At 51.1% G+C, this 27,724-nt stretch overlaps 1 protein-coding gene across 4 annotated transcripts in view; it reads right to left on the bottom strand.

Annotated features, from left to right (window-relative positions):
• The window catches only part of RUNX1 (RUNX family transcription factor 1), a 202,566-nt gene that overhangs the window by 32,866 nt on the left and 141,976 nt on the right, over nucleotides 1-27,724 (bottom strand). For 3 of the 4 annotated variants that reach the window (XM_071567259.1, XM_071567268.1, XM_071567275.1), the window contains one exon: nucleotides 15,531-15,722. The exons of the other annotated variant lie outside the window; for it this stretch is intronic. In XM_071567259.1, the coding sequence (XP_071423360.1) occupies nucleotides 15,531-15,722 (192 nt within the window). The remainder of the gene's footprint in view (nucleotides 1-15,530; nucleotides 15,723-27,724) is intronic. 4 annotated transcript variants of the gene reach the window in all.

The following is a 27,724-nucleotide window of genomic DNA, read 5'->3' as shown; positions in this document are numbered from 1 at the left end:
GTGGGAACAGCTCTCCCCTTTTCACACGCAGATGAGAGGCTGGGTGGAGCTGCCAGCTCAGACACGGTGCCAGCTGCCCCATCTTGCCCCAACAGCCCTCCTTTGCTCGCTGCTTGGAGGCAGCAAGTCTCGGAAAGTCACTTTATTCCAAGTGCAGGAGGGAAGGAATTACATCTTGGGGAAATGTTTAATGTACAAATACAAAACTCACATGGACGGGCACTCGAGATGCACCACCCTCCTGGAACACAACCCTTCCCTGCCATGGCAGTCTGGGAGGTTCTGAACATGATCAAACAAGCCCAGGGATTAGCACAGCTGGTTTGCTTTCTTTTCTTTCTTTCTTTTCTCTTTCTTTTCTTTCTTTCTTTCTTTCTTTCTTTCTTTCTTTCTTTCTTTCTTTCTTTCTTTCTTTCTTTCTTTCTTTCTTTCTTTCTTTCTTTCTTTCTTTCTTTCTTTCTTTCTTTCTTCCTTCCTTCCTTCCTTCCTTCCTTCCTTCCTTCCTTTCCTTTCCTTTCCTTTCCTTTCCTTTCCTTTCCTTTCCTTTCCTTTCCTTTCCTCCATCCTTCTTTCTCTCCCTTTCTTTTCTTTTTCTCTCTTTCTCCCCTTATTTCTCTTTCTCCCTTTCCCTCCTTCTTTCTCTCTCTCTTTTTCTGTCTTCCTTTTTTACTCCCCATGGATATTTTTTCCTCCATTTTTCCAGGAAAACCTGTTTCCCACTCTCCTCTCTGCCTTTACTTCTCTCACCTGCTCCAGCTTAGCCCTTGCTCTACACCTGGCCAGGTCAGTCACCCCAGTGAGGGCAAGAGAGGCAGTTCTGGGGGCCTCCTGCTCCTCCCCCAGGCTCTGCCATGGGCAAGGAGAGGTCCCAGGTGGGCATTTCTCCACCACCTCGGGCTTGGTGCCCCCCAGGTGCACTGGGGGGGGGTCACTCCTGCAGGTCCCAGCTGGTCTCCATCCACATCCACCTGCAGCCCTTCCCTGCTGGCCAAGGCAGGGGGAAACTGGGGAGGGTGGATGGTGGAGATCCCCCCTGGCATGAGAGCCTGGCACAAACACCCAGCTATGGCTTCAGAGCTGCAGGGAGCTGAGGGAGAGCTTTTCCAAGGAGTATTTGTGGAGAAGGGGTGAAAAGGACAATACACCAGGATCTGTTTGTGTCTAGGAGAGTGTTAGTTGGCAAACCTTGGGTTACACTCCCTTCAAAGTGTCTCCTTCCCTTTTCATAGAATCCTTGAGGCTGGCAAAGAGCTCTGAGGTCACCAAGTCCACCCTGTGCCCCATGCCCACCTTGGCAAAGCCCTGACAGCCCCTGGAGCCCATCCTGTGCCCGATGCCCACCTTGGCACAGCCCTGCCAGCCCCTGGAGCCCACCCTGTGCCCAATGCCCACCTTGGCAAAGCCCTGACAGCCCCTGCAGCCCACCCTGTGCCTGATGCCCACCTTGGCAAAGCCCTGCCAGCCCCTGCAGCCCACCCTGTGCCCGATGCCCACCTTGTCCCCCAGCCCAGAGCACTGAGTGCCATGGCCAGTCCTGCCTTGGGCACCTCCAGGGCTGGGCACCCCAAACCTCCCTGGGCAGTGCCTGCCCACCCTTTGCAGGCAGAAATTTCTCCTCATGTCCAACCTGAGCCTCCCCTGGCACAGCTTGAGGCTATTTCCTCTGGTGCCCACACTATTTTTGATCCAGGCCAGGTGCCCTTTGCCTCTTGCCCACCTGGGCACACCTGAGCTCATGTTCAGAAGCTGCTGACCAGGACCCCCAAGGCCTTTCCCTCCAGGCCACTTTCCCAGAGTTCCTCTTCGAGTTGACACAAGTGTTCCCTTTTCTAATGTGTGGCAGAGCAGCACTTGTTTGCTGGTTGATACCCTCCCCATCAACTAATTAATCCAGAGTTCCAATTTGCAAATGGCTTTGCATGTCAAATTGCTCATGTTTATGTAGGGCCCATAATATCAAAGGGCCTGTTCTTTTGAGCAGTTCTTCACACGCTTTGTTGCAGAATGAGGACCATTGTTTGGACTTGGAAAATTAAACACACCTTATGCAGTGAGAACTGAAAGCAGCACAAGTGCTACCCTGGCTCAGCCAGCTGTAAATCATCACTGCATGACTAAAATGAAGAACTGCTTTAAGAAAAAAAATGTTGTCTTTCTTCCAGGCCAAAGGATGGAGCAATTTACAGCAGTTTGCTGTGTAAAGGAATTTGGGTTTGTTGATCATGATCACCTGAATTGGATCTGCAGGAAGCTGAGGGAGCCTAAACTCAGCAAGCCATATCTAAAAGCTCTGATATTTGTAATTCAACATGCAACAGGCTTAGAAAACTTGGGATTGTCCAGCCTGGAGAAGGGAAAGCTCCAGGGTGACCTCACTGTGACCTTCCAAGAGCTGAAGGAGACACAAGAAAGATGGAGAGAGACCATTTCCAAGGGTCTGGAAGGACAGGACAAGGGGAATGGCTTCCCAGTGCCACAGGGCAGGGCTGGATGGGATACTGGGAAGGAATTGGTGGCTGGGAGGGTGGGCAGGCCCTGGCACAGGGTGGGCAGAGCAGCTGTGGCTGCCCCATCCCTGGGAGTGTCCCAGGCCAGGCTGGACAGGGCTTGGAGCAGCCTGGGCTGGTGGGAGGTGTCCCTGCCCATGGCAGGGGGTGGCACTGGATGATCTTTCAGGTCCCTTCCAACCTAAACCATTCCATGATTCTATGCAAAGGATGCAAACTCCAATGGTTTATATTCTAAAACCTGCCTAATGATCCAGTCCCATTTTGGGGTATCTGATACAGGACATTCAAAACATCTCTGTTTGCAGATATTGAGGCTCCCTGATGGTGCCTGAAGTTGAGCACCAAGTGCTGGAAGCTCTCAGGACCACTGATCTTGACCTGGGTACCAGATAAATAAAGGAAGCCTCTGAAACTGGCCATTTATTGCTGGAAGACAAACCCAGCCTGAAAGCAAACCCACGATTTTTTAATGGATCTATTTAATCTGCTTCTGTTTTTCAAAGCTTTTAAGAGGAGAGTTGCATGAATAGGATGAAAATGGTGAGATGGAGCCTATTGGACTCTCTAATGAGCACTTCCCCAGGTCACTGATTGCCTCACCCAGCACATCCCAGCCCATTGTTCTCTGCCTGTGAACAACCTCCTCCTCTGGGGTCATAATAGGCTGAATGCACAGGGAGAGTTGGCACTGAGTGTGCTCAGGGTGTAGTGTGTGCTCAGTGGGATAAAGGCAGCCCTGGGAGCCCTCCGGCCAGGCGGGATCCTGGGAAGAGCTGCCTTGACACAACAGCTTTGACTGCACGAGAGGAGGGAGGGAAGGAGGGAGGGAAGAAGGGAGGGAGGGAGGGGCAGGTCTGCACTTGGGGCTCTGAGGGGAGCCCAACACCCTGTGGGGGAATGACAGAATCCCTGAGGTTGGCACAGCCCTGCCAGCCCCTGCAGCCCACCCTGTGCCCGATGCCCACCTTGGCTAAGCCCTGCCAGCCCCTGGAGTCCACCCTGTGCCCGATGCCCACCTTGGCAAAGCCCTGCCAGCCCCTGGAACCCACCCTGTGCCCAATGCCCACCTTGGCAAAGCCCTGCCAGCCCCTGGAACCCACCCTGTGCCCAATGCCCACCTTGGCAAAGCCCTGCCAGCTCCTGCAGCCCACCCTGTGCCCCATGCCCACCTTGGCAAAGCCCTGCCAGCCCCTGCAGCCCACCCTGTGCCCCATGCCCACCTTGTCCCCCAGCCCAGAGCACTCAGTGCCATGGCCAGTCCTGTCTTGGGCACCTCCAGGGCTGGGCACTCCAAACCTCCCTGGGCAGCCCCTGCCAGTGCCTGCCCACCCTTTCCAGGCAGAAATTCCTGCTGCTGTGCCCCCTGCCCCTGCCCTGGCCCAGCCTGAGGCCGTGCCCTCTGCTCCTGTCCCTGTGCCCTGGGGCACAGCCCGACCCCCTGTCCCGGCTCCCCCCTCCTGGCAGGGATTGCAGAGCCAGAAGGTGCCCCCTGAGCTTCCTTTTCTCCAGGAAATCCCACTGGGGAAGAAAGCAGAGGCTGTGCCATCCCTCTTTGGCTGCCACAAGCATGGGCAGCAGTGGGAGCCTCCAGGAAATCCAGAGGGGATGATTCCACCCCATCCAAATCTGTTTGCACCAACCCAGGCCACGGGGTTTTCACGTCAATAACAAACACTGGCATAGGGTGCTGGTGTCCTGTTTTCCTCCTCCTTTGTTTTGTGGAAGGCAGAACAGCTCATGTGTCTGTGGTCACGCTGCTCCAACCCCTCAGCATTTCAAGTTTGGAGATGCTCAATTCAGTATTTGAGGGAAGAGGGCACATTCAATTACAAAATCCAAGTGGCATCTTCTGGCACCTGGGCAGCACCAGGTGAATAATAAGCTGGTTTCAGTGGGTGTTTGTTTTTAGGGTAAGGAGCCCTTATTTATGTTTTGTTTGTTTTATTTACCATGGAAGGTAATTTGAGCTCTGGTATCAAAACATGTCATGTTCTGCCAAGAGGGGATTAAAGAGGAGAATGCTATGGAAAGAAACTGGGTTTGTCAGTAAAGAACTGGGAGAGATTTCATTTACTGGGGTTTTGCAATCAGTGCTTTTAATCTTCCTCACAACTGGGACATTCAAAGGCTGAGAATATGCTTTGAGGGCCAGTGGGGAATAACCAAAAACCTGAGGAGCAGCTGCCTCAAATGTTGTCAGACGTTGTCAGCCAAAGTTCAGGAACACAAGGAATCATGGAATGGCTTGGGTTGGAAGGGATCTTAAAGCTCATTGAGTTCCAACTCCCTGCCATGGGCAGGGACACCTCCCACCAGCCCAGGGTGCTCCAAGTCCCATCCAACCTGGCCTGGGACCCTTCCAGGGATGGGGCAGCCACAGCTACTCCAGTGTGGAAGGACCTGCCTGTGGATATTTATTGGCTTTAGGTGCCTCCTGCCAGGGCTGGCAGCACCATGGCAGGCCCAGAATTCCTGCACTGGCTCAGGGAGCAGCTCCACTCTCACAACCACCTAACAGAGAAGGGACTTTGGCACATGGAGTGGGAGATGATCAAACCAAACAACTGGAGAGGATCTCTGTGCAAGTTAAAAACTGACTGGGGGATACTTGTCCCTGCCTGCCAGCTCTGCTCCTCTCAGCAGGATCCATCAGCTCGTGTGCTAAATGGACTGATTAATGAAAAATAAACCTGTGCCTGGCCAAGAGCTGCCAAATTTCAGAGCTGCCCAAACATTCAGTGAGACAGCTAAAGGGAATTCCAAAGGCACCTCCACAGCTGTCACCAATTTTTCCATGGTTTAGGTGCTTGAGCACTACCAAAAATCTTCCTAAGACACCTTTGTGCTGTGCTAAGTTTTCCTAAATGCTCTGGGAAAAATCAAACTCTCAATAGCTTCCCAAAAGAATCACAGAATGACCTTAGCAGAACTTAGAACACAATACAAATCTCTCAACTTCTCGATTTTTCCCTGAAAACCAAGATTTCATTTTCCTCATTTAAAGTGACCCTTGAGGATGCTCCAAGTGGTGGAAAAAATGGGGGAGAGCAGAAGAAAAATTTGTGCCAGTGAAGATGTTGCTTGGGGACTGAGAACATATTTGTTGCTTTATCTATTTCTTTTTCAGTCTCAGGAAGTGCCAGGGAATTGGAATATGAAGATTGGTATCTTTTAAATATATCGACACTTGGAAATCTTGTGGCTTTTACCACCATTACACAACTCTTTCCATTCGTGCCTTAAGTTGATGAAAAAGCTAAACAATTTCAAGCCCTTTTTTTTTTTTTTTTTGAGTGTGAGGAGCCAAGGGAGGCTCTTGAGCAAGGCTGGAGCCCTGGAGCTGGGAATGCTTCCTGGAGCTGGGAATGCTCCCTGCAGTGTGGGCAGGTGTTGAGGAATTGGCTTCCTCACCTTGCTCTGCCCTGAGTGGGAACACCCAAAGGAGACACAAATCTGTGGCTGAAGGGAATGAAACCTCGAGGTGTATGGAGGGAACAGCAGGAGAGATCCTGGTGCTGGAGAGGTTGGAGCCTGCACCAGAGGTGGGATTGATCCAGGGAACTGCTGAAGAGCTGGTGCTCCACGTGGGGGTAAGAAGTGCATTGGGAGTTTGCAGGCAAAGGTTGAACTTTTCACTGAGATACAACAGGGCAAAAGGTTGAGAATCACAACGTGGTTTGGGCTGGAAGGGACCTGAAAGATCATCTGTTTTCATGCCTGCCATGGGCAGGGACACCTCCCACCAGCCCAGGCTGCTCCAAGCCCTGTCCAACCTGGCCTGGGACACTCCCAGGGATGGGGCAGCCACAGCTGCTCTGCCCAACCTGTGCCAGGGCCTGCCCACCCTCCCAGCCAGCAATTCCTTCCCAATATCCCACCTATCCCTGCCCTCTGGCAGTTTGAAGCCATTCCCCTTGTCCTGTCCCTCCAGACCCTTGTGCAAAGTCCTCTCTAGCTCTCTTGGAGTCTCTTTAGGCACTGGAAGGGGCTCTCAGGTCTCCCTGGATCCTTCTCCAAGCTGACCAGCACCATCTGCCTCAGCCTGTCTGCAGAGCAAAGGTGCTCCAGCCCTCAGATCAACTTAACAGCTCTCCTCTGGACTCTAAGGAGAACATTCCAAACATTCTCCTGCCTGTCCTGGAGAATTAAATGTCCCTTGATGAAGCCAGTGGTGCAGAGAATTGATTGACTGGAAGAAAACATGAGCCCAGAGAGCATCTCATGGGCCCTGCAGCCCAGCCACACCTTGTGTTCTGCATTTACAGAGCAAGATCCATCTGGAATTACATCCTTCTACCTCTGAGAGGCCCCTAGAGAACCACCAGGGCTGCTCTGATGCTGAGGAACCATCTACTTTCCAGTCTGAACTCACTGATGGTCAGTTTACAGGATAACAACTTGTTGAGCCAACACTGTCCTTCAGCACAAATGGTTCTGCTCCCTCCCTGGTGCTGAGACCCTGCTGGGCTTATTGACTGTAATTATCCTTCCTCTCTGCCTCTCTTTTGGCCAACTGACTGAATAAGGCTCTGCCAACCCCTCCTTTAAATGAAGGTCTTGATTCCTCTGCCTACAGTATCCCACCTATGGCATCTCAAATTGGCAAAACTGGTGGACTTGCTGCAGTTCCTCCCAGGGAAGAGAGATTTCTGAGGCCAGACAGAAGGAATTCCCAAGGAATCATTTGTCTGATGCCAGACAGGAGGAATTCCCAAGGCTGCTCCTGTCCCTGAGTGGCTCCTGGGTATCACCAGCCCAGCCAGCCCTGCAGATAAAAGCAAGGTCCTGGCAGAGATAAAGTGTCACTGTAAGAGAATGTTCTCCCTGTCGAAATGAGTCTTTGGAGAGGACCCAAATGGCACTACAGACTTTACAAATCAAATGGAAGACAGGGTGGAAGGAGCCTGATTCCACTCGGGATGAAATGACTGAGTGAAAGATGATGTGGAGGGTCAGAGCCAAGAGAGAATGGACAATATATGTCAGCTTTAATAACTATATAATGACTGGGAGTTATTTAGTTCTATTGTGCACATCTTCATCTCACAGGATCACAGAATCACAGGATGGTTGGGGTTGGAAGGGACCTGAAAGATCATCCAGTTCCACTGGAAGGGACACCTCCCACCAGCCCAGGTTGCTCCAAGCCCTGTCCAATCTGACCTTGGACACCTCCAGGGATGTGAGTCCACAACCTCCTGGACACCTCCAGGGATGTGAGTCCACAACCTTCTGGGCACCTCCAGAGATGTGGAGTCCACAACCTCTTGGACACCTCCAGGGATGTGGAATCCACAACCCCTTGGACACCTCCAGGGATGTGGAGTCCACAACCTCTTGGACACCTCCAGGGATGTGGAATCCACAACCTCTTGGACACCTCCAGGGATGTGGAGTCCACAACCCCTTGGACACCTCCAGGGATGTGGAATCCACAACCTCTTGGACACCTCTAGGGATGTGGAGTCCACAACCCCTTGGACACCTCCAGGAATGTGGAGTCCACAACCTCTTGGACACCTCCAGGGATGTGGAATCCACAACCTCTTGGACACCTCTAGGGATGTGGAGTCCACAACCTCTTGGACACCTCCAGAGATGTGAGTCCACAAGCTCCTTAGTGGAAAGTGTCCAGGGTTGGATGATCTTTAAGGTCCCTTCTAACCCAAACCACCCAGTGCTTCTGAGATTCTCTGGAACAGGTTTATATATTATACACATGTTTATCAGCAGGGGATGTGGGAAAGGAGGGATTTTTTTCTCAGGGTGAGCTCCTGTCAGGCTGAATGCCAGAGGAATTGTTTTGTGAATGGTGATCCCGTGTGCTCATCTCTGCTGATGCAAACAGGATCATGACATGACAAATAGACCCCAGGATGAGTCTGCAGCTCCTGACACTGCTCCTTATAAAGGAAAGCTGTGGAGGTTGCTCATGGTGTTATATAAAGTTATTATCTGCTGAGCAATAGCTGAGAATTGAAGAAACATCCTGCACTCTCAGGAAAAAGATATTTCTCTCTATAAAAATTCCTTTTTGATAGAGCCAGTTGGATCCTTTCCAGCTCAACAGATTTGGTTTGCAAAATATTTTGGGAAAGCATCACAATTTCCACAAGCTTCCTGTGACCTCCTGCTGGCCGTGGCACTTGAGCTCTGCCCTCACCCCTCCAGGGTGGCATCACCTCCTTCCTTTGCCCTCACACAGGAGCTGTTTGGTGGCTCCTGGTATTGAAGGGAGGGGAAAGGAGAAAGAGCATTTCCCCCTCTGACTCAGAGCAGGCTCCTGGAACTCATTCCCACATGGACTGCCCAATCCAGGAGATGGAGAACAATTAAAGGGGATCTGCCCTGACCAGGAGTAAAATGGATGTGACCCTTCTCATGGTGGGAACTGAGCTGGGCACCTCTGGGGGTGCAGAGGAGGGCTCTGACATACCCAGAACTGTTGGATGTGGGAGCTTGGCAGTCCTGGCCATGCTGATGGGAAATGGCACATGGGCTGCCAAGCACTGGTGCTGCCCAGAGGGAAGGTGCCCAGCTCAGGGGCAGCAGGGCTGGCAGGGAAGGTGCCCAGCTCAGGTACAGCAGGGCTGGCAGGGAAGTTGCCCAGATCAGGGGCAGTGGGAACAGGGCTGGCAGGGAAGGTGCCCAGCTTAGGGACAGCAGGGCTGGCAGGGAAGGTGCCCAGCTCAGGGACAGTGGGATTGGGTCTGGCAGGGAAGGTGCCCAGCTCAGGGGCAGCAGGGCTGGCAGGGAAGGTGCCCAGCTCAGTCAGCACTGGCTCAACATGCTGGGGAGCCTATTTTGGGGTGGAGATGGCAGGTGGTTAATAGGAGTGGAAAAGGGATGAACACAGAATATGCTGAGATGCGAGAGACCCTCAGGGACCAGCCAGTGCCACCCTGGCCCTGCCCAGCACACCCCAACAGTCCCCCCTGGCCCTGCCCAGCACACCCCAACAGTCCCCCCTGCCCTGTCCCATTGCCCAAAGGCTCCTGCAGCTCTGGCAGCCTCGGGGCCGTGCCCACTGCCCTGGGGAGCCTGGGCAGTGCCCATCACCCTCTGGGGATAAAACCCTTTTCCTCATAGCCAACCTGCCCCTGCCCTGGCACAACTCCAGGCCATTCCCTGGGTCCTGTCCCTGGTGCCCACAGAGCACAGCTCAGTGCCTGCCTCTCCTCTGCCAAGGAGGCTGGAACTGCAGTGAGGTTTCCCCTCCTGCCCCTGAACAGCTCTCACTCCACAGGCGCTCCAGGTGGGAACGAGGAGACAGAGCTGTGGCCAAAGGGAACATAAATATCTCAGCATTCAACGTGTTGCACAAGAGGAAGAGCTGGCAAAGCCCTGCTCGTGAGGGACTGTGGATGTGTCTTGGCAGGGAGCTACGAGCACATTAATCCACACTCTCAGAAATGCCCCAAAGTCCACACACTGTCAAAACTGCAGCAGGAAAACACAGGGGTGGAACCACAACCCCATCCAAGCCCCTTTGAACCACTGCAGACACTTCTGTCTCTATTAACCCACAGCCTGCCAGGCTGATTGAAAAGTGGAAATATCAAAAATCAGAGCAGGATATGGCCAGAGAAGGAGCAAAGCCATTTTTGCTCCCTGGGTTTAAATGCTGCCCTTGACTCCCCTTCCTGGGAACCCTGATAAACTTGGGCTGGTGTTGGTGGAACAAGATTACGATAGCAAGGACCTTGAAACGTCTCTTAAACAAAGCCTGTTGCACCTGGAGGAAGACAAAAGGCTTGTAACAAAATAATAATCCCTCAGTCCTTGTGGTTGGGGCTAATTCAAAGCCCTGAGCTTGAAATGATCTCTCCTGCTTTGCTATCAGGGCTAAAGCTGCCACTTCACTTCAAGAGCTGTCAGCAATTTTATTACAGCCTCTTGTTTCCAGGGAGTTTAGATTTGGTCATAAAAGTGTGGTCCCAGCTGAAACTTAACATATAAGGTTACAAAATTTCAGGGAAAAAGCAAATTCAGGTATTTTAAGGCTGTAAAAGCATAAAAAGGAACCAGAAGCGTGGAGGTTAAAGTGATTGCAGTGACTTTGCTTTCCCCAGACAGAGAAATAGCTTGATTTTATTTATTTTTTAAATCTATAGGTAAATAATAAATCACCAGGTGAAAGCACCAAAACAGTTGAAAAATAGTTGAGAACATTCAAGGCCAGGTTGGACAGGGCTTGGAGCAGTCTGGGCTGGTGGGAGGTGCCCCTGCCATGGTGGCACTGGGTGGGCTTTGGGATCCCTTCCAACCCAAACCATTCTGTGATTCCATGGACACTGTTTGGGCTAAATTGAAAACAAAAAAAACCCAACAAAAAAAAAAAAAGAAATCAAGTTTTTTATTAAGTCAACTCCAGTCCCTCTAAAAGAATATTCTTGGCCTTGGTGACATTGAAAAAGTTGCTGTTGGCCCTGAAAAAAATGATGCTGTAAAGGAAGCTTCTATTCATATTTATGTAAAACTCCTGAGTTACAGGAGTTACTCTGGTTATCATGAACCACTGTAAAATTAGTAATTTGGTTTTTAGAGTCTGGTTTGTGATTTTGGTTTTAGTATCTGGTTCAGGCTGGTGTTGAGAAGCTCAACCAGAATAAATAGAGAGATATATTTATTGGATATATTTATTAGATATATTTATTATAGATAAGACTTAAAGGGTCTAACCAGCCCCTCAGCACAGCCCTCGTGGTTCCTCTGCCCCTCTGCACAAAGGAAGGGGTGAGTTGAGGTCGGAGCTTTAACTGAATCTCCTCGTTCTCTGCATGGAGGTCAAAGCCTTTGACATTGGACACTTGGTTCTGGCACAAAGTCATCTTTCAACTCAAGCCATGTGTGATGTGGTGGGAGCTTATCCTCCCCTTCTGTTCCCCTTTGCTCTGGGAATTGGCCATGGTTAAATCTTTAAAGAGAACAGGTGGACCTTCAGCCTCCCTGTGATATGAAAGAAGCAGAAAACTCGATTAAGGCAATTTATGCTCTCCTGACTTGCTGGGACTTTATCCCTGACACGAGAGGTTTTATGCTCAGATTCAAGACTTGGTAAAATAGGAAGTTAAAATTAACCTCAAGCCTTTCATAGATGAAAACCTCAACAAATAAACAGTGGTTTAGTGGCATGGCAACCTGCCCCTTTAAATGCAAGAACTACCCTGAGATGTCTATTTTGAGTTAGTTTTGGTTTTTTTAAAAAAAGATAATTGCACTTGGATGAACAGAGGAGTAACTTGTGGTTCCTGCTGGTGTGAGCTGAAGGGAAGTTTCAGGCTGCTGCTTGGAATTTTGCAGTGTATGGTGGTTTTATGCCTTATTTTACGCCTGTATAAAAAGCACTTTGTGCTCTCTTCAGTGAGAAAGTTCCATTAGAAACTTTCCAGTTGTTTCTAGAAGTGTTTCAGGATGCAAAGATGGGCAGACTGTTACAGCAATGCCGTGTTCAGAAGTTCCTGTGGAATCCCAGAATCTCAGAGTGGTTCGGGTTGGAAGGAACCTTAAAAATCATCATGTTTCAACCTCCTGTCAAAGACAGGGACACCTTCAACTATTCCAGGCTGCTCCAAGCCCTGTCCAACCTGACCTTGGACACTTCCAGGGATGGGGCAGCCACAGCTGCTCTGCCCAACCTGTGCCAGGGCCTGCCCACCCTCCCAGAAAAGGATTTCTTCCCAATATCCAGTCTAAACCTACTCTCAGTTTGAAGCCATTCCCCTTGTCCTGTCACTCCAGGCCCTTGGAAATTGTCTCTCTCCATCTTTCTTGTTGGCCCCTTCAGGTCCTGGAAGGCCACAATTAGACCACCCTTCCCTTTTCCAGGCTGAACAACCCCCATTCTCTCCTCCCTCTGGCTCGATGGCTGTGCTTATTTTGTAGCCTTCTGCTCTGAAATTTAATAAGCAAACAAACAAAAATAATAAAAAATTAAATATCCCAACTCCCCTAGAGGTCACCCAGGAGATGAACCCTAAAACCCAACCATACTTTGAGCACTGAGGAAAGAAGCTCCTGGAGCTCCTTCCCACCCTATCCATTGTCCCCCTCTGTGAGTGCCTGACCCTGAAAAGACCTGGAAGTTCAAAGGTGATGCAGCAGAGATTGTCCCAAATGAGGGAGCTCCAGTCAGGGGGTTATTTCACTGACAGCCACCACAAGCTTGAAGGTGCTCAATGGGCAACACACATTTTGGAGGCTGAGGGCAAGGGGAACCAGGACAACCTTGGAGCTTCCATCCCATCCACAGGTAAAACAAATCAAATCTGGTTTGCAAAGAGCAAAGCAGAGCAAAACACTGCAGCTATTTCTGGCTATTTCTGGACCAGTGCTGGGCAAGACACTGACTCTTCCAGGGAAGAGGGACGCTCAACATTAAACCTGATCCTCTGCTAAGCAGATGCAGCTCCCAAGAAGCTCAGGAATGTGAGTCTGCCACCGATACCTCCACCCACGTCTGCTGAGCAGCCACAATAACATGTGTGTTTTCTTTTACAGGAACACAGGAGAGACCCAGTGTGGTTCACTCAGCAGATCAGGGGAGTCAATGATGAGATCAGGAGGGGTTGGGTTGGATCCTTCACCTCAGCTGACTGTGGCTCCAGGCACGGAAGGAGCTGGGGGGTCCCTCCAGTTTTGTCTTTTTGCTTTGTACAGAGCGTGACAATGTGCTGATTTTTAGTGGTAAAATTCAGTAGATTTTAGGAGGTTTGGATTAGATATTAGGAAAGAATCCTTCCCTGGGAGGGTGGGCAGGCCCTGGCACAGGTTGGGCAGAGCAGCTGTGGCTGCCCCTGAATCCCTGGGAGTGTCCAAGGCCAGGTTGGACAGGGCTTGGAGTAGCCTGGGCTGGTGGGAGGTGTCCCTGCCCATGGCAGGGGTGGCACTGGGTGGGCTTTAAGGTCCCTTCTAACCCAAACCATTCTATGAATCTATGATGATTTACTTGCTTCTCAAAACTACCTGAAAACCAGCAGACTTGCAATAGGTTTTATTAAACCAAAGACCTTCCAAGCTTTAGGAATAAAAGAACGTAACAAGTGTTGCCTTAGGTCAGTGATAACCTTTTCTGCTTGCAAGAAACATTGAATCATAGAATGGATTGGGTTGGAAAAGACCTCCAAGATCATCGAGTCCAACCCTTGGTCCAACTCCAGTCCCTTTACCAGATCATGGCACTCAGTGCCATGGCCAAGCTCAGCTGAAAAACCTCCAGGGATGAGGAATCCACCCCCTCTCTGGGCAGCCCATTCCAATCCCTGAGCACTCTCTCTGCAAAGAATTTCTTTCTCATCTCCAACTTCAATTTCCCCTGGCAGAGCTTGAGCCCATCGTGCCCCCTTGTCCTATTGCTGAGTGCCTGGGAGAAGAGACCAACCCCCACCTGGCCAGAACTTCCCTTCAGGCAGTTCCAGACAGTGCTGAGGTCACCTCTGAGCCTCCTCTTCTCCAGGCTGAACACCCCCAGCTCCCTCAGCCTCTCCCCACAGCACTTGTGCTCCAGTCCCTTCTCCAGCCTCGTTGCTCTTCTCAGTTGGGTTGGAAGAGACCTCTGAGATCATCAACCCTTGATCCAACCCCACTGTGATCACCAGCCCAGGGCACAGAGTGCCCTGGGCTGGTGATCACAGTAGGGTTGGATCAAGACATGGTGGATTTTCCGTCCCTGGAGGTGTTTAAGAGGACACTCAGTGCCACACCCAGTCCCTTCTCCAGCCTCGTTGCTCTTCTCTGGCCCCACTCCAGCCCCTCAATCTCTTGCCTCAACTGAGGGGCCCAGAACTGAACACAACACTCAAGGTGTGGCCTCCCCAAGGCAGAGTCCAGGGGAAGGGTCACTGCCCTGGGCCTGCTGGCCACGCTAGTTTGGATCCAGGCCAGGATCCCCTTGGCCTTCTTGGCCACCTGGGCACACTGGTGGCTCCTGTTGAGCTTCCTGTCCCTCAGTCCCCCCAGGTCCCTCTGCCTGGCTGCTCTCCAGCCACTCTGTGCCCAGCCTGGAGCGCTGCAGAGGGTTGGGGTGGCCAAAGGGCAGGACCCAGCAACACCCTGGTCTTAGAAATAAATGCCAAAGTAAGAACTTATTTCGATTCACACTAACTATTTCTTTCCAAAACCCCAGCAGAGAAGCTCCACTGAGACCATTTCACTCTGGCAGGAAGGAGAGAGGAAAACTCCACTGGGAGCAGCACCTGTTAAACAAACACTGTCCACACACTCTTCTTTTGGGTGCATCTCCCCATCAATCTGCATTTTGATGGTACCAGAGCTGCTGCTGAGTGACCTGACTCACTGCCCTGGAGTCTCAGCTGATCCCAGGGCCACACTCAGCTGTCCCTGCATTGAGCAGGAACACACTCAGCTCTGGGGATGGCAGATGAGATTCCAAGCTGGATGATTTGCTTTCACTGACATCACCGAGGAAATCAGACTCCTGAGTCACCTCTTTGCACGTTCTCATTCAAATAAACCCTCCTGGAAAACCACCAGCTCCAGAGATACATCCAAAGCAGCCTGTCCTGAGAATGTCTCACACCACCAGGTCATTTCTGGGGGATGCAGCACTTTGCAAAGCTCCCTGTGGTGCTGCCTTCCTGGCAAAGGTCAAAGCAAGGAGTTGACAGGATTTTTCTCTCACCCAAGCACAAGAATTGACAAATATCCATTGGGAAATACACCTACACACGGAAAAAGCCCTGGCATGATGTTTCTTTGGAAGAAAACAATGGCTTTGAAGGTGTCATTGCTGTGGCACAGGTGAGGGTAACAAACACCATGAGCTGTGCTGGGCTGGGAGGAAAGACAGGATGGACCCCTCAAAATCTGTCAGGCTTTGACAAATACAAACATGGGTTGGGTTCCTTTCACTCATGGAAGGCTCTCACTTGTTAAAGGCACCCAGGGAGGGTCCAGAAGAGGTGGAGGGACAGCGGCTCAGCCCCCACGAGCCCCCATGGTGGGCAGGCTGGCGGTGCTGGGGTGCAGGCGGGCGAGCAGGGCACGATTTCGGGTACTTACCCTGGATCTGACTCTGAGGCTGAGGGTTAAAGGCAGTGGTGTGGTTCAAGGAGGCTCGAGGGTTGGGTGTGGGGGCTGGGTGGTGTGGGCTGACCCTCATGGCCGTGCGACGCAACTGCTCCAGCTCGCTCAGGCGCTCGGAAAAGGACAAACTGCCGGGCTTTGTCTGCTCATCTATTTTCTGACGATGTCCTAGTGTGGGGAGGGGGGGGGAGAAAGATCAGAAAAGCTCACTGGTACACCAGGTCTGTTGATTTATTTTATTTTTCATTTTTTCCCCCTTATTTTTGAACCCCTGATCTATTGGTAAAGTCCTCAAGCTGTGGCTGTCTGAAATTCAACTGAAATCACTTCTCTGCAGGAATGGGAGACACAAGCCAGTCATGCATGGCCAACTGTATTGTGGGGCAGTGTCCCAGTTCAGCAGTGGGACCAGTTTATCACTGTGTGGGGGTTATCAAAGCTGTGGATTTTACCCCCTCTATTCATTTTCCAAGAACAATGGCCCATTGGCAGCAGCTGCCCAGGGCACAGCTGAGCCCTCAGGCCGGGAGGTGGCTGGGAAAGAAGCCTGGCAGAGGAGCTGGGAGAACTGCCCTGCAGGGACTCCTTGGCACCTCCACACCCACCTGAGGGCTCAGCTCTGCTCATGGGCCAGCAACGATTCCAAAATCCCCCCTGACTGCCAGAGTCAGATCCCCCAGTGTGGAACTCCCTGCCCTGGGGGAGGCACTGGGGGCTCCCACCTGCACCTGAGGGGATGGAATCTTGGGGTTTGGGGACCTCGGGGAATCACTCACTGGATCAAGAGGAGGAGCAGCCCCTGGCCAGGAGGAGTCACCACTCTCCACTAGACTGTGCCATCATCTGCACCAACAGGTTTGTCCCTTCCTTTTCCTTTGGACTCAGAGGAACCACATGGGGCTCAGCACAGGGGCCACCAAACCCCCCTGTGTTTGTGCCCCAGGGGGTGGGTGGCACTGCTGGGTTTGGGGGTTAAACCCAATTTCTCTTTGTGCCATTGCATTTATTGTAATATTGTTATTAAATTGTAACTCTGACTTATCATCTCTTTTGTGTTGGGTTCTTTTCTCCTGCCGGTTTCCCTTTAAATCAGCACAGGCAGCCTGAGACATGCCCTGGGCTGAGGAACCACATCCACTGAAAATTCCAGTGCCTTCCTACATCTCTCACAACAAGAGGAGTAGTTTCTAAAAGGAGGAAATGTCAAGTGACCCCCTGTGCTAAACCTGCACTGGAGTAACTCCTCAAAAATTCAACCCCAGATTGTCATCAGGCACCATAATTAGACAATTGCTGTGGGGCTATAAAATAACAAACCCAAGCAAATCCTATTTTTGGATTATTTTGCAGTGGCTTTACAGACAGGAATAGGAAATAAAAAACAGAAGCTGGAAGAATTGAAACTGGAGTCATGAATTTTCTCTTGGTGGCATCAGAAGGTTCAGAAACATGAAGTCCCACCAGACATCCTTCTCTAAGAAGTGCTGAATTTACAGCATCAGCCAGTGCAGAGGGGTCTTGGTCACGGCCACATGGGCATCAGAGGGTCCAGTGCTCCCTGGAGCAGCCCTTAGAGCACAGTCCCCATGGAGCTCTGGGGCTGGGGACGGTGCTGGAGAGCCCAAGCACACCAAGATCCAGCTGGGAGGGCTGAGGTGACACATTTCCACCTGGCCTCTGTGGCTGCTCTCTGTTCTGGGACCCTCTGTGTGTCAGCCAATCACCAGGACAGCACAGGGAGGGGGAGCACAAGAGGGATGTCTCATCTGCTGGAGCACTTGCTATCCAGCAAAAGCATAAATTTTAACTCCTTTGCCCACTCTCTGAAGAGCCAATCTATGGTCACAACTGTGCAAATCATTCTTGTGTCCATTCCTTTCCTGCCTTATGAGATCCCCTTCATAAGTGGGTACCTTCTCCTGAATGTCCATGGCACCACTTCTTGGGGTAGACATGGAAACCTCCCCTGGCAGGCCCGTGTTTGGTGAGATGTTGGCAAAAGGATGGACAGCCCCACTGCCAAACAGGCTTTTTCCTTCTGATGGATCACAGAAAAGAGCCCTTGAGCAGAAAGCCCCAGAGCAGAAGAGTTCTGGCACACAAACTGAGCTTTCAAAGGTGCTCTCTCCAAATGCTGAGCAGGATTAAAGAATCACAGAATAGTTTGGGAGCTTAAAGCCCACCCAGTGCCACTCCTGCCATGGGCAAGGACACCTCCCACCAGCCCAGGCTGCTCCAACCTGGCCTGGGACACTCCCAGGGATGGGGCAGCCACAGCTGCTCTGCCCACCCTGTGCCAGTGCCTGCCCACCCTCCCACCAGCAATTCCTTCCCAATATCCCATCCAGCCCTGCCCTCTGGCACTTTGAAGCCATTCCCCTTCTCCTGTCCCTCCAGCCCTTGCAAATGGTCTCTCTCCATCTTTCTTGGGGCTCCTTCAGCTCCTGGAAGGCCACACTGAGATCCCCCCAAAGCTTCTCCTCTCCAGGCTGGACAATCCCAGCTGTGCCAGCCTTTCCAAAGGTACTGACTGCAGTGAGTCTGTGAGGACATTCCCTGACCCCACCTGTGTTCAGTCACAGCATCCCCAGCTCAAAAATGCCATTTTCATGCCTTCTATTGGGGACCTCCTTGCAGAGCAGTGGCTGTCACTGTCCCTCCCTTTCCCCCAAACCCATGCCACCTCTGCACATTGGATTTGCCTCAGGACTTCAGCCACCTCAGGAATATTCATGGCTTATCCCTTCCCCTTCTTCCCCTTGGACACTGTTCCCCTGTCAGGATTGCAGGGCAGATCTCCAGCCTGGAGGTCAAACATCTGTTTTTTCTGCTTGTTCCCTTGAAGAAACAACACAAGTTGTTACAGGACAAGGGGAATGACTTTACACTGAAGGAGGGCAGGTTAAGATTAGGTGTTAGGAAGGAATTGCTGGCTGGGAGGGTGGGCAGGCCCTGGCACAGGGTGGGCAGAGCAGCTGTGGCTGCCCCTGAATCCCTGGGAGTGTCCCAGGCCAGGCTGGACAGGGCTTGGAGCAGACTGGGCTGGTGGGAGGTGTCCCTGCCCATGGCAGGGGTGGCAGTGGGTGGGCTTTAAAGCCCCTTCCAACTCAAACCAATCCATGATTCTGTGAGAAGGTGACAACATCCTTGGTTTCTGTGGAACACCATGATTTGATGCCTGTCAGCTCCTGATTTTCCTTTCCCTGTTGGAAGAGTTGCCCTCTGGAGCTTCCTTTGCATCTCCAACCTTCCTGCAAGGAGGTGTCTGGTGCAGTTCCCCTCTCAACTCACAACTACAGCAATGAAAGACTGGCACAAAACTCCTAAAAATATCCCACCATGCCCTATTCCACCAATCCCACAGCACTGAATCCATAAACATCCCGAAAAATCCAACGGTGAGCACCAGTGAACAAGCAGCAAAAGCTCCCCGAGGAGCCCCTTCCTCCACAGAGCACTCTTTCAAAGCCACCCCAACAGCTCCATCAAGACACAGGCCCATTTTATGCACTAAAAGGAAAATGTGCATTTTAAAAAGCAGTTCCCAGTAGCTGCATTTCTAAAATTAAATTTTATAACTCGTCTTATGGTTCCAAATCGCAGTGGCTCGGCATTTCCTCCGGTTGCCAGGCCCTTTGGCACAGCTTGAACTGTCTCAGATTCCACACTGGGCTGGAAATTATCCCAAGGGGAGGGGGAGGAATTAAAATGTAAAAAGACATATTATATAGTAGTGGTTTCACCATTAAAAAGACCCATTAGGGCTTCAAAAAAAAAAAAAAGAAAAAAAAGAAAAAAAGGAAAGAGGGAGGGGAGAAGCAAAGACAGATGAAAAGGACTTTTATCTGCCATTCTGGTTGGTCAAGAGCAAAGGCTTCATTTGTCAGCAGTGCCAAGCTGGAAGCTGCCTCAAGCCTCAGGCTCCTGACCCTGGGCTGGAACACCAACATGCAGAGTCATACAAGATGTGTAAAATACCTCATACATTTGGATTATATTAAGCTTGGGCAGCCTCAACCCAGGGCTTGCAGAGCCAAGAGCCAGGGCCTTCCAAATCCAGCCCCTTGATGTCATTTATTCCTAATTTCAAATGCTCCTCAGACATCCACTGCTGTTAAGTGAGGGCATGAAGGCCAAGTTTGACCCCCTGCTACCTTTCCTTCCCTTCCTACGCCCCAGCAGTGCCAGCCCCTGTGCCAACAGCCTGACACGGAGGTGAACAGCTCCTCTGGAGCCTGCTGATCTGACAGCTGAAGGTACAGAATCCCAGAGTAAGTTAGTTTGGCACAGCCCTGCCAGCCCCTGCAGCCCACCCTGTGCCCAATGCCCACCTTGGCACAGCCCTGCCAGCCCCTGGAGCCCACCCTGTGCCTGATGCCCACCTTGGCAAAGACCTGTCAGCCCCTGGAGCCCACCCTGTGACCCATGCCCACCTTGGCAAAGCCCTCCCAGCCCCTGGAGCCCACCCTGTGCCCAATGCCCACCTTGGCAAAGCTCTGCCATCCCCTGGAGCCCACCCTGTGCCTGATGCCCACCTTGGCAAAGCCCTGCCAGTCCCTGGAGCCCACCCTGTGCCCAATGCCCACCTTGGCACAGCCCTGCCAGGCCCTGGAGCCCACCCTGTGCCCAATGCCCACCTTGGCCCCCAGCCCAGAGCACTCAGTGCCACGGCCAGTCCTGCCTTGGGCACCTCCAGGGCTGGGCACTCCAAACCTTCCTGGGCAGCCCATTTTAATGTTTAACAACCCTTTCCAGGAAGAAATTCCCTCTGATGTTCAAGATTACTCCTGATGTCCCACATTCCTCCTGGTGTCCAAAACATCTCTGTACTCCACATGAAATTCCTGCCCCCTCCCTGCCAACCTGTGCCAGTGGATCCATCTGAATTTTGGGCACTGAAGGGGGTGTTTTAAGCCTTCAGCCTCCTGCATGGAGGTGCCTCCATGGCCTGGGGGTACCAGTGGTGCATCAGCACAGCCAGGATCTGTCTCATCCCTTGGGCTTGTGGAAATTCCCCTCGTGTCAAGGCACTCAGGGAAGAAAGACCAGTGCAAACAGGTTCGTTCCTTCCCAGGGGAACTCAGCTGGTTTTTGGGCAGTTTTGGGTGGGAAATACTTGGAATCAGTGCCAGGCAATTGTCACCTCAAGATGCAGCTCTAAAAGTGGCTCTTCCCATCCCACCACCCTCAATCAGAAAAGCTGTTTGACCCTTTCTCTCCTTCCCACAGCTGCAGGTGGCCCCACACAACCTGTCTGGCCTGAAGGTCTGCAGAGGAGAAGTGAAGACCTGTGTCAGAAAAATATCCCAAACAGAAATGGTTTTCCCAAGCCACTCTAAACACACAGGCAGAGCTTTGAGAGGGTGACCTGTATTTTGGTGTTTATGAGCTTTCCTTTGAAGTTCCCCTCTTAAAGACAGACATGTTGTCCTCAGCTCACCCCTGCAAAGCCCAGCACTGTCATTAATCCCCTTTCAGAGGTGGAAAACCAAATGACAGAGGAATGAGGTGACTTGCCCACACCAGGCAGTGACCCTGTGGCCAACGCTCATCTCCCAACCCAACGTGGTGACCACAAGCCAAGGCTTCCCTTTTCCAGGAGAGCAGGATGAGAAAGAGCAGCAGGAATGTGCTTGGGAACTGGTTTGGCTCTGCTGAGCCAGCAGTTTGGCCATGAGGATCTGCCACAAAGCAGACAAGGTTTTATGGAAGTCAGTCAAACTTCCAGGTGTTGGAGGAAGATCTTGGCCCAGAGTTTCTCTGAGGCAGCACCTCTGCCCTCTCACACTCCCCATGTCCTCTCAGGGGTTTGGACAAGGAGCAGTTTGCAGGGACGAAGGGAGAAAAGAAAAGGCAACATTTTTCTCCCCCTTGGCTTGCAGGGTCAGTGTTTGAGATGCTGGAATAAACAGGACATCCAACCAGCTTGGTCAAACCTCAGGGTTGGGGGGCTTTGGGGCTTTTTTTTTCCCTACTTTATCCCTTTCCAGTGCAGCCTCAGTGAGGTCAGGCAGATTTTTTTCCATGCAATATTGCCCAAGGAGGGCAGAGAAAACATCAGCTTTTCCCAGACTTTTACAGCAGTGCAACATGAAAGTGCTTTCCCTCTTTAATGGGAGGGAAATGCAGCTTTATGGACTTTAGGAGACTGTGGAGTGCTGGGCTTGGCCCTCAGCCAGCTGGTTGGGGCTCTGCAAGTGGAAATGACAGGGACAAAGTGCCTTGGCAGCCCCTGGGTATGTGCCTGTCGGGAATTCCTTGGGAATGGTGGCTTGGTCTGGGATTCACACCGTGGCTGGCCCCACGAGGATGACAGCAGTGCTCCAGGCTGCCTCCTGGGGTGGAAAAAGAAACAGGTCTTCCATTACCTTCCTTTTAACCTGGTTTTTAAAAGTGTCATTAGATGCCTTCAAGGTTCAGGGGGGGAGAAGTGGGTGAAACAGAGGGTAAGGAAAGGCATCATTAACTCTCATCCTGCCACTTGATTCTTACAGAAATCCAGGACCATTTTACAGGCAAACACTGCTGGGATGGATCCACAGACATTCCTGCCCATGGAAGGGGGTTGGAACTAAACAATCTTTAAGGTCCCTTCCAGCCCAAACCACTCTGTGATTCTATGATTTTTTTTTCTCTTTTAATCGTCACAGGGTGAATCAAATCATCTCTATCTTGTTCTTCTGCACTCACAAATCTGACTGCTCCAACCTGAGGGCATGGCTGGAGCTGTGCCAGGGCAGGGGCAGGTGGGATCTCAGCCAAAGGCTCTTCCCCCAGAGGGTGGTGGGCACTGCCCAGGCTCCCCAGGGCAGTGGGCACGGCCCCGAGGCTGCCAGAGCTGCAGGAGCCTTTGGGCAATGGGACAGGGCAGGGGGGACTGTTGGGGTGTGCTGGGCAGGGCCAGGGGGGACTGTTGGGGTGTGCTGGGCAGGGCCAGGGGGTTGTTGGGGTGTGCTGGGCAGGGCCAGGGGGACTGTTGGGGTGTGCTGGGCAGGGCCAAGGTGGCACTGGATGGTCCCTGGGGGTCCCTCCCAGCTCAGGATGTTCCATGACTCTATTTGGAGTTGATGCATCAGAGGTTTCACCACCCACAAAAGGTTGGTCTTTGTGGACTTGGTGTCTGACAGAGACACACACAGAGGGCTCAAAGCTGCTGAGCATCCTGCCCAGAGGCTCCTGAGCAGAAGCACCACAGGTTTTCCTGTGCATTATCCACACCTTTCTTGCCCCAAATCATCAGGTTGTACTTGCAGGAAAATAATAAAGGGAATGATCCTTGTTCTGGTTTCAGCTGCTTGGGGACAGGACTTGGTGAGCTCGTGCTGAGCAATTGTTTCTCTTGGGGTTTATTTCTCTCTTTTTGTTACCTCCATTCTCTTTCTTTTTTTAATTTCTTTTTTTCATAATTTCAATTATTACACTGCTCTTCTCTCAGGCCCTGGGTTTTTCTTCTCCAGTTTTCCTCCCCATCCCACCAGGGCTGAACGAGCTGCTGTGTGGTTTAATTAATCCACAACAGGGGAGTTTAATTAAGCAGAGCCCTTTCTCTGGGAATACCTTTCCCCTCCCTCCTCTGCCTCCCCTTTTCCTGGAGAAATGGAAACTTTTCCCACCCAAAAAGTGGATTAAACACAGGAAAATGCAGCCTCTGGCCAGACTTTGCCAAAGTAGGGGCTGAGTGAGGAGATCTGATGGTTTAATTGAAGGAAAACTGTTTCAGAAGCTGTTGGACCTCACTTCAAACATCTCCTCTTTCAGGGCTGTTTTTGTTCAGGCCTTTGGTTTGGCTCCAGCTCTAGTGGGGTAGAAAATAACCCATGTTTTATTGTGTCCAGGTAATAAACTGCTGGGCATTGTTTTGTGCCATGGAGGTCAAATTAATGCAATTATTTTGTACATGGTGAAGGATGAGAAGAAAATATACCCTTTTCTATTACTCCAGGCAGTGAGCACAGTGTGTTTAGTGCAAAAAGTGATATATTCTTGTAAAAAAAAAAAAAAAAAAAGAATGTCCCATCCCTAGGGGGACCTCAGTGTGGCCTCCCAGGACCTGAAGGAGCCACAAGAAAGATGGAGAGAGACCATTTCCAAGGGATGGAGGGACAGGACAAGGGGAATGGCTTCAAAGTGCCAGAGGGCAGGACTGGATGGGATACTGGGAAGGAATTGCTGGCTGGGAGTGTGGGCAGGCCCTGGCACAGGGTGGGCAGAGCAGCTGTGGCTGCCCCATCCCTGGGAGTGTCCCAGGCCAGGCTGGACAGGGCTTGGAGCAGCCTGGGCTGGTGGGAGGTGTCCCTGCCATGGCAGGGGGTGGTACTGGATGATCTTTCAGGTCCCTTCCAACCCAAATAATTCTAGGAATTAAATTATAACACTTCTATCTTACTAGCAAGCTGAAAAATGCTTGATAATCAAATATACACCTTGAAAAAAAAGCATATTTATTTTACTAATAACAGAAACAGTGCCTTAAGTGCATAAATCAGCATTTTTCCCCTGTGTGGAGATATCTCAGATATGAAATACTTTACACACCCTTATTCCCTGATTTCCAATACTTTACACACCCTTATTCCCTGATTTCCAATACTTTACACACACTTATTCCCTGATTCCCTATATTTTACACACCCTTATTCCCTGATTTCCAATACTTTACACACCCTTATTCCCTGATTTCTTATACTTTACACACCCTTATTCCCTGATTTCCTACACTTTCCACACCCTTATTCCCTGATTTCTTATACTTTACACACCCTTATTCCCTGATTTCTTATACTTTACACAACCTTATTCCCTGATTTCCTACACTTTACACACACTTATTCCCTGATTTCCTACACTTTACACACCCTTATTCCCTGATTTCCTACACTTTACACACCCTTATTCCCTGATTCCCTATATTTTACACACCCTTATTCCCTGATTTCCCATCTGCACATCAGAAGGATCAATATGGGCCAGTGTCAGAGCTCACCAACCCCTTGTTGAAACATAATGTAAAAAGTCCCTGAAAGATGAATTAGACACACTGGAGGATATTTTCTATTTCCTCAGTGAAAAATATTAATGCTGTGCTGAGGACAAGCAAGGCAGTCAGAGTTTCAAGCAGATCCATTAGCAATTATTTTCTTTTTTTTTTTTTTTTCTGTTTTTCTTGAGTGCTGGACAGCACAAGCCTCATTTCCAGACAGAAGGAACACCGTGGCAGACAGGATATTATGCACAGCATTTTCTTGCTGTGCCTGTAATTACCAGCAGGATCAGGGCTGGTCATCAGAGCCGACCTGACTTCAGGCACGAGGTGCTGGAAGGGTGTGAATGAGGCTGGATGTGCCAGGCTGGCATCGTGCCACCCTGGGACACTGGGAAGCCCTCCCAGATGTGCTTCTCCTATCACTTCCCTGGCAAACATTCCCCTGTCTGGAAAAATCTGCTTCTTAATTTGAGTAAGTGCAGACAAAACACATGTTTAAGGTACAATTCTTTTGCTGAGCACTTCATTTTTCCACTGGTTGCTCCAATTTCACTGTGGGTTGAACAAGTGACACCACCCAGGTGACCAAAGATTTACACAGCAGGTTCTCTGCTCTCCCTGCTTTGCCTGAGGGAATCCCCAGGTAGATTTTTGCACTTTTTTGGGGTGTTCTTGCACCCTGAGCAGCTGGGGCCATTTTTTTTCATAGAATCATAGAATGGATTGGGTTGGAAAAGACCTCCCAGATCATCAAGTCCAACCCTTGGGCCAACTCCAGTCCCTTTACCAGATCATGGCACTCAGTGCCACGGCCAAGCTCAGCTGAAACACCTCCAGGGATGGGGAATCCACCCCCTCTCTGGGCAGCCCATTCCAATCCCTGAGCACTCTCTCTGCAAAGAATTTCTTTCTGCTCTCCAACTTCAATTTCCCCTGGCAGAGCTTGAGCCCATCGTGCCCCCTTGTCCTACTGCTGAGTGCCTGGGAGAAGAGACCAACCCCCACCTGGCCAGAACTTCCCTTCAGGCAGTTCCAGACAGTGCTGAGGTCACCTCTGAGCCTCCTCTTCTCCAGGCTGAACACCCCCAGCTCCCTCAGCCTCTCCCCACAGCACTTGTGCTCCAGTCCCTTCTCCAGCCTCGTTGCTCTTCTCTTCTCAGTTGGGTTGGAAAAGACCTCCAAGATCATCAAGCCCAACCCTTGGGCCAACTCCAGTCCCTTTACCAGATCATGGCACTCAGTGCCACGGCCAAGCTCAGCTGAAAAACCTCCAGGGATGGGGAATCCACCCCCACTCTGGGCAGGCCATTCCAACATGTTTTTCCTACATGTTTTGACAGTAGTTAAACAATATTTTGATAATTTATTTTGCTTACCTCTTCTTTATTAAAAAAACTACTGTAGGTAGAATAAAAATTGCAAAAAGAGGGAATTTTGCCTCAGGACAAATCAGAGCAGCTGGGAGAGTCTGGATCAAGCCTCTGTTACTTGATACAGAGTAGAAAATGAACTTCAGTTCACAGAATCAGAGAGTAGATGGGGTTGGAAGGGACCTCTGGAGATCATCCAGTCCCAAGGCAGCATCACTCAAAGCAGGTGACACAAGAACACATTCAGGTGGGTTTGGAATGTCTATGGAGAGGGAGACTCCATGACCTTCCTGGGCAGCCAGTTTTGTGTTTTCTGCCCTAATTTCAGGCTGAGAGCCCATTTGGTCACTGATACACTCACCCCAATGAGCCGGGAGAGCTCCAGTGGGGAATGTCCCCAGGGAAAAGGCCATGGAGAGGCTCTGCCCTCCCTTGCTCCAGCTGACACTGTGAGGCCCCAGGCTCCTCCAGCTCTTTCCCTGCCTCCTGAGGAACATATGAAAGGCCTCACGTCCACCCCGAGCTATCACGGCCAGAAAAAGCAACCTCGACAAGTTGTGCGAGGCAGGAAATGTTCCTCCTCCCCCTGCCCAGCTCTGCTGTGGGGGACAAACAAACAGAGATGCAGCAGTGAATCTGCACCTAAACCACAGCCATTCTGCTTGCCACAGATCCAGCGAAACTCCTGCTGAATCTGACATGTGTGTGCCCTCTCTTCCTGCTGTGGAAGTGCAATTATTCCCTGGGTTCAGCCCAGGAATTAGGTCATGGCAGCCAAGGAAAAGTCAGGGAACTGAGCTTGGAGTTTGGAGGGAAGAAGTTATTCATGAAAGTTAAATGAGTCTGCAAAATTACACCCTTTGCTTTCTTTTCCCTTTCCTCATCTCAGTGCATACACTTTTAAAATCCCCAGCCCTTGACAATGTTTGAATGAGTCCCAACTCAAGGATCACGTTGCCAAAAGCCTCTTTTGTTTCTTTATAGTTTGCATCTTCCCACACGTCCAAAGTGCCGTAGGAATCCCCTCCAGCCACGGGCTGAGACACCAGAGCTGGAGATGTGTATGAAAGGGGAGGTGCAGAATGAGGCACAACCAGCCATCCAACAGCTGAGGAAGCAACCAAGAAAAATAGAGGCACAAAAAGACACCTCTGTCCAAAGAAAAGCTGCAGAAACACAATTATGGAGCCAGAGAATATGCTGAGTGGGAAAGGAGCTCCAAGGACCAGCCACTGCCACCCTGGCCCTGCCCAGCACACTCCAACAGTCCCCCCTGCCCTGTCCCATTGCCCAAAGGCTCCTGCAGCTCTGGCAGCCTCGGGGCCGTGCCCACTGCCCTGGGGAGCCTGGGCAGTGCCCACCACCCTCTGGGGGAAGAGCTTTTGGCTGAGATCCCACCTGCCCCTGCCCTGGCACAGCTCCAGCTGTTCCCTGGGTTGTGTCCCTGCTCACACCAAGCACAGTTTGGTGCTCCCTCAGCCTGGGTGGGAAGGGTGAGGGATGAGAAGATTTGTCACCTCTGTGGTGCCCCTGAGGGGGTGAAGGAGCAGCAAAGGGAGTTGCACAAACACAGCACTGTTGGAGGTCAGAGAAACAGCTCAGCCAGAAGCATTTCATCACAAATATCTCCATGCAGTGTAAGGTCTCCATCCCTCAGCCTCAGAAAGGGCTGAACAAGGGAGGTGCAACCTAAAGGTCAAGCTCTGTGGCTCAGTGTGTATGTAAACAAGGGGAATTTGGCAACGAAAAAATTAATTTTCCCCCCGTGTACTTTAGTGACTTGTGACTTTCTTCCTGGGCAAAAAGATTGTACAGGA

This window comes from Pithys albifrons, chromosome 1, assembly GCF_047495875.1.
Source record: "Pithys albifrons albifrons isolate INPA30051 chromosome 1, PitAlb_v1, whole genome shotgun sequence".
In the NCBI taxonomy this organism is placed as follows: domain Eukaryota; kingdom Metazoa; phylum Chordata; class Aves; order Passeriformes; family Thamnophilidae; genus Pithys; species Pithys albifrons.
This window is presented reverse-complemented; position numbering and strand designations above follow the sequence as displayed.